A 12,611-nucleotide genomic window follows, 5' to 3' on the forward strand; every position below is an offset into this window, starting at 1 on the left:
TATTTTTTATCTTATAATCGAATCCTGTCATATTTTATATTTTAACTGTATATATATATATATATATATATTTTAGCTTACAGTATTTTAGATTGTAAATAGTTGTGAGGGTCACAAGTTTATTAGCCTTTGGCTATTAAGTGCCACCCTCTTTAAATAAAGGCTTTATTATTATTATTATTATTCAATATGGTAAATACTTCCACCTTTCTATCACTCAAAACAATTAAACTTCATAATAAGAAATGGAAGAGACCAGAAACAATGAAAAGAGTTCGCCATGAGTTGTTTTTCATCAAGAAAAATCGATACTTACAGATGGGTGTTAAAACTTGTTGTCTCCACAATTAGAAGGAAAAAATTGACCACGGTATTTTCTTATGTGTCCAAGGAGGAGTTGAGTGTGATTCAGTTGAAAAGCCCTTTTTTCTTTTAATCCTCCACAGAAGTGTCTTAATATTTAAAAAACATGAGTTTTTCTTACGTTCGAGAGAGGATATACGTCGTAATGTGTCTTTTAATTATCTTTGGACTGATGATCACAAACAAAACGAATAATTTCACAAAAAGAAGCGGTAGAGACTAGAGACAGGCAAAGGAGATCGCCGATTCCCTTTTAATCTTTAAACTGTCTTTCATTCAGAAAAATAGATACTTACAGCTGGGTGTCAAAACTCGTTGTCTCACTAATGAAAGGAATGAAATAAACCATAGTTTCCTTCATTTCCATAGAGGAATTGACTTTGCTACAGTTAAAAGAGGCAGTTGAAAAATTAACATGAATTATGAATGATGGTCGATCCGGCTCCAGCTCTGTATTTTTGGCTGAGCTCTCTGTAAAGGGGCCTACAAAAGCAAAGGTTCAAAAACAGAGAAAAAAAATCCAACTGGAAATTATCTCACTCATCCATACTTTTGTATCCGCCACCTTTGATATTATTTCAACTGGGTTTCTTTTAGGTTATTTGTACATTAAAGGAGCTGAATGTTTGGAATGACTTTTCTAAGCAGTATTAGTATGCAAAGAGAAAAAATAGAAAAACAATTTAAGGAAACGGTACAGAAACACTCAAATTTAGTTTACACCACGCACAAAACTAGTGTCCCTGGTTGACACAGTGTCATTTTTCAAAAAGCGCTTCATCTTCATCCCTTGGGCTTCCATCATTCTGTTTAATATGGACAAGTTTCGCTCATAGCATAATTCTTCAAAATTTGCCCAACAAAGCGACGTTTACGGCCAAGTTGGATCGTTAAGATCGGGTCTTTGTCTACGGACAAATTTCACCCATTTTCCTCTCAGGGTCGGGATCGTTCGGGAACTGAAACATTCTATGCCTGGTGCCGGAATGATCTATTCTGACAGCTTTGCTCATCAGAGCCGGGGCACCAGCAACACAATATCGCCCTCGTTGCCGCGCATCTTTCATACTATTCGCCATACTGAAATCGATTTTATGTTACCAAAGTGACGTCATCGGTTTTTTCGCGCAATTCGAACACCATTTTTGAGAGGAAAATGGCATAACTTTGAAAGCTTCCAAAATCTTCAATTTTATCATTGAACGTTTCAAACTTCGGAAACGTAGATTTCAAATAATGAACTTTATAACTAGAATATAACTTCATGGTAACTTGCATTTGTATTTAATAATGAATTGACAGCGCGTCCAACAGTGTAATATCGCCGTAAATCCACAAGCTTTAAGGAAAAGTCTGGAATGATACTATAATAAGATGATGTCTCACATTATGTACAACAATCCTGAATGACCTTTACACTTCACTGGTGCTTTTCTTGACAAACACCTGATCCAACTACTATACCTACTTCATCTCCTACATTTTGAACATTTCAAAAATCGTTTTATGAACAAATGTACAATGTTATAAAGTAAGCAGTGATCTAACGAAGCACTTAAGTCCTTGTGAAAGAAAGGCTGTTGTGAAAGTCCTTAGTCCTTGTGAAAGAAAGGCTGTTGAAGGCTTCTCACAGTTATGCATCGAGTCCTTAATATTAAAATCAAACCAAGCTGTACATATTTATCACTTAGGAGAAATTGCCAACATCCCCCTGCCACTAAGTAAATACCATTTCTCCTCACAGTAAGGATTTTTTAAAGCGAAATCAAGAAACCTACACTTAAAGCTTAGTTTTACTAATGATCAAACTAACGAGGCTGAAGCTAATTTTCAATTATCAGTAAAGAGAAAACGGTTGATTGACCGAGTCAAGAAAATGTCGATTAAATGTAGATTAACAGCATACGGAGGTATTTAAACATCTCTGAATCTAAACACAAGCATTTCAACTTACGATTAGTCACTTTCTCGAAAAGAATTTGCATAAATCAACTAATGGTGATCTCTGAATGCGTTTTCAAAGACGAATACGAAAAAAGGCCAATTTTATCGACCTTTGACTTTTAAGATGTAAGTGTGCTATCTATTGAACATTACATAAGATGAAAGTGCGGGTAAAAAGTGTTTGTACAGAGACCGCCTACTTACTTCAACTATTAAAATATGAGGTTGCTAAGGTTGCTTATGACGTCGCTCTTGTGCATGTCTACATTCTTCTGTGATAAAGGGTCAGTGTAACCATCTGAGATATTAAACGTTTAGTTCAAGTTCAACTCCTAATTGGGCCAAACTTGGAGGCACATGATGTCATTGTTAGTTCTTAGCCATCCTGAGATGTTCTCTTGCTTTCAGTTGGCTGCGTTTCCTTTTCTGTGAAAGGAAATGAATTCGCAAAAAGTTACACGTCACATTTAGCTCCAAACCAATGCTGCGTTGTAGAAGCAGGAGAAAACGAGCACCGGTGATCCTGATTCATATAAAGCTTGCTAAATTGTCCGAAATTTTTTTCACCGGGGACTCCACCTGGTTTTCCATTAAATTCACATCCGAATTGTGTGCTATTGTAACTCCTTATGTGCCAGGACACATCTTCCTGCTGTTTTGTGAGGGCGGTGCAATTAGAACAATTGATTCCTCGGATATTGACATATTCGTACATCTTGCAGGTGTTCCAGGTACCAAAAATGTCATGACCTGCCAGCTTAGCGCGTGCGTAGTCCGTATACTGCAGACCATCCGTAGAAAAGTTACAAGTTGCTCTCAGATGCGTGGAGTGATTGGCAAGATACTGCATCTGTGATAAGGATAATCGGAACTCGTTCCAATTTACCTCCCCCTCTTCAATATCAATCTCAACGTTTTTGCCAAACCCTGCAGAATGGAAGGCATTTTTCTTGGAAAAGGAAAAGGATTGTATTAACGTCCATACAAAGCCAGGTTCAGACTGCAAGTCACAGTAAACAGAAAACCGTTCATTGTCTGAATTTGAGATGTCGTATTTTCCTGACGTCGAGGCACCGTTCTTAGCTACGTCTTTGCAGCTTCTCGAATGTTTCATCTTCTCACACCGCTGACCAGAGTATGTATTGGGACAGGTACAGTTAAACCTGATGCTGTGAGTGTCACAAATCTCCTGACATACACCTCCATTGAGACAAGGATTGGTGCGGCAGCATCTGTTGATGCAATGATGCTTCTCTGGTGCGTATTTATCTCCACCCTACAGCAACATTCAAAGGATGTTTTAGCTCACCATGCTCACCGAATTGGGTTGGCATGTGCGTTTTAGCAACCATCGACAAATCTCATCGGAAACGAATCAAATCGATAACAAACAGTGCGAGAAAAGTACGTGTGCCTACAGCACATAGCGGGGTGCCAGAATGGAGATGAAATGTCCATCAAAATTAGATTTCAAATGCAGTAATACAACAATGATTAAGTCAATGATGTCTTTATGAAATTTGTAGTCACGTCTGTCCAGCCGTCCCCTTCGCATTACAACATGGCCGTTAAGAAAAAAGTTTGCGAGAAAGAGAATGAACCCAATCCTCTCGTAGCCAAATCAGTTTGTTTTAATTTTGTCTGGATCAATCATATTGCAGACAAAACGGCATGCACAAAATTGTCTTTGGCCTGGACTGACATATAATACACCTGTTTTTTAAGGAGTACCGCAAAACTTGATCACGTGGAAATATTTATTTTGGTTATAGCGGGTTTCGCCCATAACGAGTTTCGCACATATCGTTTCGCCCAGAACGAGAATGGTTTCGCCCAGAACGAGAATGGTTTCGCCCAGAACAATAAAGGTTTCGCCCATAAGTAAAACTTCTACACTCTCACTCAGAAAACGTCAACCTTATAAACGTTTGTATGCACAGAATGAAGAAAAGTGACTTGACCTGAGATCATGAAATTTTGAAACGAACAAGTTACTGTTGAAACGAACAAGTCAATTATAGCTTTCACTGTGGAGCGGGGATTGTTAAGGTAATTCGCGCACGAAATACTGCAGAGACGTCCGTTTGTCGTAAAAGCATTGCTATGATTTTTTTGCATCACTTTTCTTCTCGAGAATTAAATTAAACGCTTTTGAAAACACTTGCGCGTGGAACATATCATCGTTGCAAATCTTTTGTACACGGAAGATAAGTTCCGCACGCCAGCTTATCAATACATGTGAATACGGTTTCGTGAATAATAAAACAAAGGAATCGAGAGTTAAAGATTGTATTTCTGACATAGGTAACGGCAACATATAATTGGAAAAGAGATAGAATAGATATGCCTGGGCGAAACCATTCTCGTTATGGGCGAAACGCTTCTTGGGCGAAACTCGTTATGGGCGAAACCCGCGGATACCTTTATTTTATTTACGAACTTGAATATCTTGGGACATTTACTTTGTTTAAGAAAGTTCATAAATAAATGAATAAGGAATTAGACAAATAATCTTATCTCACCTTCACCGTGTAGCCTCTCACCAAATCATAATAATTTCCCCCTTGCCTCCATTTCATCGCCGCTGGCTCCATGTCTTTGTTAGCGTCGTTTAGCTCACAATTGTTTTCTTTGGACAGAGGGAAATAGTTCATGGATACACACAGGCAGTCATCTTTGCACTTCAAGTGACACTGGATGACGTTTGGGACTGTCAATCTTTCAAACACGTGACCCTCAAGAATTTGGTTATGAATGACATCGTCATCGATTGCAAACTTGAAGTTTTGACAAGTTACTTTTTTCTGTGCCTCAGTGGAGAGGGTCAAATTGAATACAAACAGCATAACTTGGAGATATTGGACGATGCCCATAGCAATAGCACTACTAATGTGAAGAAAAAAAAGATACATGATTATTTCATCGGACAAACATGGGGTAATCTAGGACGAAACATATAGATATTTGGGTCTCTTGCTTAAAAGTGACCTACAATGACGTATTTTTTTAAATTAACTACGAAATTGTTTTCCTTAAAGCATAAACCGTAACATTTATATTAATTGCAACGGAAAGAAAGAATCGTTAGCAGTAAAATTGCAAAAAATTTTAGTCGTTAGCCGTAAGAGCCATTACCATATTGAGATCTTCTTCTGAGTCAATAAACGTTTTGAAAGACTGAAAAGAATTTATTCGTCTCGCTGTGAAGTCGATCTTCACTACAGAATCACTTATTTGCGGAATTTTGAAAAGGAGATTAGGCAAACATTCAAGCCAAAACGAAATTGCCACTCGACGGTTTGTGTTAGGAATGCTCTATAAAAGGAGCCGTAAACGTTCCCTGCAATTTAGCCTAAGTTGATAGAGAACTATATTTATAGAGAATTGATTGTCAGCTCAAATGCTAAGCTGATTTTTCTTCATTGCTCAGGTTGCAATGGAGGGAGACATATTAACCGATGGAACTGATATTAAAAAAAAATACACGAACCAGTAATTGTTGATTAAAAGTATGTCGGTCACAGTTAGTTGAATGCAAAGCTAAATGTCGTAGTATATCAAATCTCAGTGAAACAGCCGCTGCGATGAGCCAAAATTTTAACCGTTAGCCGTAAGAGCCATTACCATGTTGGGACCTTCTTCTAAGTCAGTAAAAGTTTTAAAAGACAGTAAGGAGTGTAGTTGTCTCGCTGTACAGAATCACCAATTTGCCGTAATCCGAAAATATGTTAGACAAAGACTTAAGCACGAAAGAAATTGCTCCTGAACAGTTTATGTAAGGAATGCTCCACAAAATAAGCTGTAAAAATGCAAGGCAGTTTAGCTTAAGCTAAACACTCAGTTTAAATACCAAACTGATTTCTCTTCACTGCGTAGGTTGCAATAAAAGGAGTTATTCTGGACTATTCAGTCTTGATTTCATTTTAAGATTGGCAAATGGAATTGATATGAAAAATCAACGAACCAGTTTCAATTGCTCTACTGCAGTAATTGCCGATTAAAAGTATGTCGGTTACAATTAGTTGAATGCAAAACTAATGCCCAAGTATGTCAAATCTCAGTTAAACAGCCGCTGCGATGAACGTTATCAAAAAGTGTTTCATGATGTTTCTGTCTGGCGTTCATGTATTAAATAAAATCGCCTAAGTTTGAGGAGTTTTTCTTGAAACGTAAAACTTTCAAGACTTTCGTGTGTGATCGCTAATTACGAAAAAGCGTCTGAAATTAAGGAGAGATGTCAGAAGGTTTTGTGTTACAAAACAGCAAAAAGAGAAACTCTACCTACCATCAATTGTTAAAAGATCCTTTTTCAACAATGCACTTGATGAGTATGTATCCTCGACGGAATATTCTCTAAGAATGATTTGCAATGTATTTTTCCTACATTAATATTTAAAGCGGATCGCAATTTATTGTTTACCACAATATTTGAAACATTGATGAACGTATTAATGTAAGCTTTCTTTCCATCGGCGAATGAAAATATGTCAAGTCTTGCCACACCTGCTAATGGCTCAAACTTATGGCTGGTTTCTTTTCTAGTTTTAAGAAAAAGTATCAAGTACACACCAGTCGGCTACAAATCAAACAAACCTAACAAACTCTTATAATATCCGTAGACTTAAAAAAGCACATAAACTTGAGTAAGCAAAATAACCATTTACACTCACTGGAAAGTTCTCTCTGTAGGGGCAGTTAATAATTATTTACCAAAGTAGAGGTGGATATCGCTGGAGATTATCTCTATTATTTTCACCGATTCTCACCTCAGGTAAACAATTATTTTAGTATAGGCCTGACAGAAAAAAACAAAGTTATTTATTTCAGTCAATAAACTGAAGACGAGTCTGAAATTAAACTCTCGACGTGATATTTGTCTCTACGGCTGAGTGGAGCTGATTTATCACTTCCTAGCTAGCCAATCAACGGGTACGAAAAGCACTATTTACCCGTGTGGGGAAAACTAAAATGAATTACTAACGTTCATGACTACAGCCTTATAGGATGTTTTAAAAGAGAATCGCAATGTTTTTCAAAATATTATGAGCTCTCGTCGTGTTCCATTGGGGAACATTTAACAACCCTTTGTTTCGGTGACTATTGATGTTAAATGTTTCCAAAATTGTAATTTTTGAGCTAAATTTTGAATTGGTCGATTTCAGCTCCGTTTTTCGAAGAAAAATAAATTTTGAGCCCTATTCGGAGAAATGAAGAGCGTATTCTTTTTTTTACAAGTAACGAAGAAGAGCTACGTACATAAACGTGCTGGAAATTAAAAGCCTAGAATTTACTATAGCCTGTTTTATTTGGTTTTAATGATAAAATAGATACTGTTTTTTTTAGAGTAGGTCACTTCAGGATACTATTCGAATAACTAAATGTGTTATTAATAAACTTTGGTCCGGACTAAACAAATCAAGGTAACTGTAGAAAACATGGTGTTCTTCGAAGAAATATCCCTATGCAAGCCACCTTTACAAAGACCAAGCAAAAGTTTATATAAATGCAAAGCTAGATATTCGTAATATTATGAAAATATGTTCATCTTGTATGGGTTTTGTTTTCTATGGCATTTGAAGTTCTTCAAATGCAGACTGTACTGTTGTGCCTATATTATTGAAATGCTAGCTGCCGTGTTCCCACAGAAATCAAAACAAACTGCGCCTCGTAACTTAAAAGACATTGAGGTAAATTTTCAAATAACCAAGATTCGTGCAGCAATTGCCTAGAGACACACAGGTGAAAATGAGGTTTTGAAAGACTCACCGGGGAAAAACAAGGCTAAAAACCTTTTCGAAGAAATACTTGCTAATAATTGTTCAAATTTTGCTGTTGGTTGGCCTCATTCTTTTTCTCTGGTTTTTAGCGTCTACTTTTTGCCTTCTGAGGTATAATCATGATGCAGTAAATAACTTTTAATCGATACAAGGCAAATGCACCCTAAATTAAATAAGAGAAAATATATTCATTAATAGGTAGCCATTCCATGCAGTATTCGTCTTGGGAATAATACTTCCGTTCGAGAGACTGTCTATTCATTGTATTGTAAGTGAATTTGACATTTCCCACGGTCTGGACAAGGAGCCTCCTTCTCTATCTCATAATGCTCTCTTGTTATTTATCAAAACTTTTCCTCTCAATTTTTAAATTTTTACGGATAAATGGAAATGTCGTGGATTTTCCAAAACCTAGAACATCATCCGAACTTCATAAGCTATTTACACTTTTCATTTCAGCTTTTGAAACATGTATGGGTAGCACATGCCTCGTAATTAAAAATTTACATATTTATCTCTAGCATCCGTTAATATTAAAAACACGCAAATATGATCAAGAAGACTATCTCTTGAAATCAAATGGAACGTGGTGTCTTCAGGGGAAGTTAATGGTAACCAAACCCACTTTATTGTCTGGTCTGAGAAAATTAAATATTTATGTTCATAAGAGGAGTGGAAAAAGAAACTCTTGATAAACCCCTCCATTGAGACAAGGATTAGAGAGGCAGCATCTATTAACATAGCAATCCTCTTTCGCGCTGAATTTATCTCCACCCTACAGGAATATAACAGGTTGCTCACATAACTTTTTTAGAAACTGTTTTGAAGGAGTACTGGAACACTTGAACAGCTTGGGATACTTACTTCATTTACGAAAGTTCATAAATAAATGAATAAGGAATTAAATGAACAATGTTATCTCACCTTCACCGTGTAGCTTCTCACCAAATCATAATAATTTCATCCTTACCTCCATTTCATTGCCGCTGGTTCCATGTCTTCGTCAGTGACGTTAAGCTCACAATTATTTTCTATGGAGTGAGGGAAACAGTCTATGGATACACACTGGCAGTCATCTCTGCACTTCACGTGACACTGGGTGGCGCTGTGGGCTGTCAATCATTGAAACACGTGACCCTCAAGAATGTGGTAAGGGACGACATCGTCATCGATTGCAGACTTGAAGATTTGAGAGTTTACTGCTTTTTAAGGCACAGTGGAGAAGGTAATTTAATACAAACAGCATGACTTGGAGATATTGTAAGATGCCCATAGCAATGGCACTATATTAATGTGAAGAAAAAAAGATACATGATTATTTCATCAGATAAGCATTGGGTAATTTGAAACGAAATGAGTAGATGTTTGGGTCTCTTACCTTAAAGCGACCTCCATTCATAAAATTTCTTGAGATGGAACATTTGCTCATTTGTGGAAAATACATTGATGCATTTTTTTAAATTATCAAGGAAGTTGTTTTCCTTAAAGCACTAACCGTAACATTTTTTTCCAATTGCAACGGAAAGAGAAAAATTGCCAAATTTTAGTCATTGGCCGTAAGAGCCATCACCATGTTGAGACCTTCTGAGTCAGTAAACGTTTTGGAAGAAGTGAGGAGTGTGTTCGTCTCGCTGTGAAGTCGCTCTTCTCTACAGAATCTCTTATTTGCGGAATTTCGAAAAGAAGATTGGGCAAACATTCAAGCCCAAACGAAATTACTCCTCGACAGTTTTTCTGTTAGGAATGCTCCACAGAAGGAGCCAGGCGTAACTGACGTACCCTGCAGTTTAGCCCAAGCTGAACACAGTTTACAATAATTGATTGTTAGCTCAAATGTAAAGCTGATTTCTCTTCGTTGCCCAGGTTTCAATGGAGGGAGATATATCGGCAAATGGAACTGATATAAAACGTAAACGAATCGGGTAATTGCTGATTAAAAGTATATCAGTTACAGTTACTTAAATGCAAAGCTAAATATCGAAGTACATCAAATCTCAGTGAAACAGCCACTGCGATGAACTTTATCAAAAACTGACGTTCATGTATCAACTTTGAGGAGTGTTACTTGAAACGTAAAACTTTCAAGAGTTTCCTTTGTGTCCTTAATAACAAAAGTAGCGTTTTGAAAATAAGGGAGATCTCAGAACGTTATGTGTTACAAAACCAAAACAAGAGAAACTCTACCCAGCATCAATTGTTAGAGATCCTCCTTCAGCAACCGCACTTATGAGTCTCTGCACTCTACAAAATCAACTCAAAGAATGATTTGTAATGTGTTATTCACACTTTAATATTTGAAGAGGGTCGCATTTTATTATTTACCGTAGGAGTATAGGATGGAGAATATTAATGAAAGCTCTTAAAGTGTTTCATTAGCATTTTATTAGATAGCGTGCAAAAGGATATCCTGCGTGTATCCGGCCCGTGTCTGAATATGCTTGCCAAGTTTTCCACAATGGTCTACCTGAGTATCTCTCTGAAGAGCTAGAGAATATTCAGCGCCGTGCAATAATTTTCCCAGTCTTAAGCTACCAAGAAGCTCTTAAAGAGTGCAATATTGCCACCCTCTACCAACGGCGCCAATTGCTGACGGAGCGCCTTTTCAGTGAGATCAAAGACAACACCTGCCAAAAATTACATGGCCTTTTGCCGTCATGTTATCTTACTACCGTAACCTTAAGGAGAAAGCGCGCTTTTAACGTACTTTTTTGCAGAACAAATAGACTGAAGAATAGTTTTATCATGTACAACGCGGCTATTTCCTAATGGCTTTATCATGTGTGATGCGAATTTTAATATACACATATAGTATTTTTTAGCCTTTTTTTATTTTATTTTTTATTCTTTTTGTATTTAGTATTAAGTAAATATTTTTACAGTCCGTAATAATTTTTATCCATGTTTTGAAAGTCACTGTGACGATTCTGTGTACAAAATCAAAAGCAAATATCTGCGGTGTGAATGAAAATCGATAGCCTGTGGGCCGTAGTAGCACCGATAGGTGAGACTTCTTTACAATCAGGTGTTTCGAATCTATTCCAGTCAAGGTTAAATTGACTTATCAAGATTGTCGCAGTTATTTAAGTTCTACATTAGCGTGATTATTGCATCAGTCAACTGCTGCTCGGAAGATGAGTCAACGTCCAGAACCTTCTAAGCTTGCATGTGGAAATGGGCACCGAAGGCTATTTTTCTTTTATCAGCGCCACGTTGTAATTGATAAGAGATGGAAAGTTTTACGTTCGTTACTCGTTCAACTTATCCATGTTTCAGTTCAAACTGGAACGAATGATTGGTCTGGTTAGGTTATTATTTTTCCAACTTGTTTTAATCAACCCAGTTTGCTATTGATATTTCACTAAGAGTTTCAATCGCCCAACAACGTATAAAGTTTCACTCATAAATTTAGAAAAATGCATGAAAAAATGGTAAGATATCACAAAGTCGTTCTCAAACTCAGACTCTTTTCCAGAGAGATGTGCTAATAAAGAACAAAGATGATAATATGGGACACTTGTCATCATTGATACTTCTTTGAATTATGTAAAGTTGTCATTTTTTAAAACAGGAACCGAATGATATGAATTATCCAAGACCGCACGCCATCCATTCACAGTTTAAAAGCATCAACTAGAGTATGAGAGACTTAGGTCAGACTTCACATTTGGAGAGTCTACTAGTCATCAAAACTGGAAGTAATAATAACATCGAAATAGAATATAACCCGAAGCAATTTTACTATTTCTCCAGGCATTATTGTTGATGTAAAGTTGTTGTTTTTTTTCTTCCTGAAGTCATTCATCCCACACGAAAACTCACAGCTAGGCCTTGAAATGATCGTCCGTGAAGTTGTTTGTGTATCAAAATACGGCACAACTCGTAAAAATACTCAGCTACAAACCAAAACGTCTAATAAGATATATTCATCCTAAAAAATACTAAAGAAATAATAAAATAACTTCCTATAACTTCAAGCTTTGACAAAAGCAAAACGAACAGGCCCACAATAGGAGAGTAAAAATTTCTAAATCATTTATTAACTGAGGAGGGTTGTCCAATACACCCAAACCGCTGCGAATCGTCAAACCGGAAATCGATTCGCGGCTAAGTGGTGTTGTGATACCGGAGTTCTGAGAAACCATCTCTTAAAACATGGAAACGCATACCGGCAGTCAATTTGTAAGAGACTTAGAAAATATTCCGCAAGTGTCTGCGATAGGGGGTTGAAGATGTTGTCGAATCGACTCGAATCGAACGACCCGTCATACCGGATGTCGATTTGCAAGACACTTGGAAACGCATACCGGAAGTCAATTTGTAAGAGACTTAGAAAATATTCCGCAAGTGTCTGTGAAGGGGGGTTGTCGATGTTGTCAAATCGACACGATTCAACTTGATTCGAACGACTTGTCACCACAAATGACGACCCGTCATACTGGATGTAATTTGCATCCGGTATGACGGATTGTCATTTGCTGTGACGAGTCGTTCGATTTGAGTTGAATCGTGTCTAATCGTCAACATTTG

At 37.1% G+C, this 12,611-nt stretch overlaps 1 protein-coding gene across 1 annotated transcript; it reads right to left on the reverse strand.

Moving 5' to 3' along the window:
* Positions 1-1,628: 1,628 nt before the first annotated feature.
* On the reverse strand, positions 1,629-6,873 carry LOC149042945 (uncharacterized). The gene is made up of 2 exons (XM_089213218.1): positions 4,830-6,873; positions 1,629-3,583 (listed from the first exon to the last, which is right to left on the reverse strand). Exons 1-2 carry the CDS (start codon positions 5,217-5,219, stop codon positions 2,762-2,764), a joined length of 1,212 nt encoding a protein of 403 aa, XP_089069344.1. The 5' UTR covers positions 5,220-6,873; the 3' UTR covers positions 1,629-2,761.
* Positions 6,874-12,611: the final 5,738 nt, after the last annotated feature.

The sequence above is a fragment of the Pocillopora damicornis genome, chromosome 7, assembly GCF_964200805.1.
Source record: "Pocillopora damicornis chromosome 7, jaPocDami1.2, whole genome shotgun sequence".
Classification (NCBI taxonomy): Eukaryota; Metazoa; Cnidaria; class Anthozoa; order Scleractinia; family Pocilloporidae; genus Pocillopora; species Pocillopora damicornis.

Coding starts and splice junctions, on each gene's coding strand:
- LOC149042945 (XM_089213218.1), bottom strand. CDS start 5,219: ATGTATCTTTTTTTTCTTCACATTAGTAGTGCTATTGCTATGGGCATC. Junction 3,584..4,829: donor TGAGAGGCTACACGGTGAAG/GTGAGATAAGAT, acceptor ATGTTGCTGTAG/GGTGGAGATAAATACGCACC.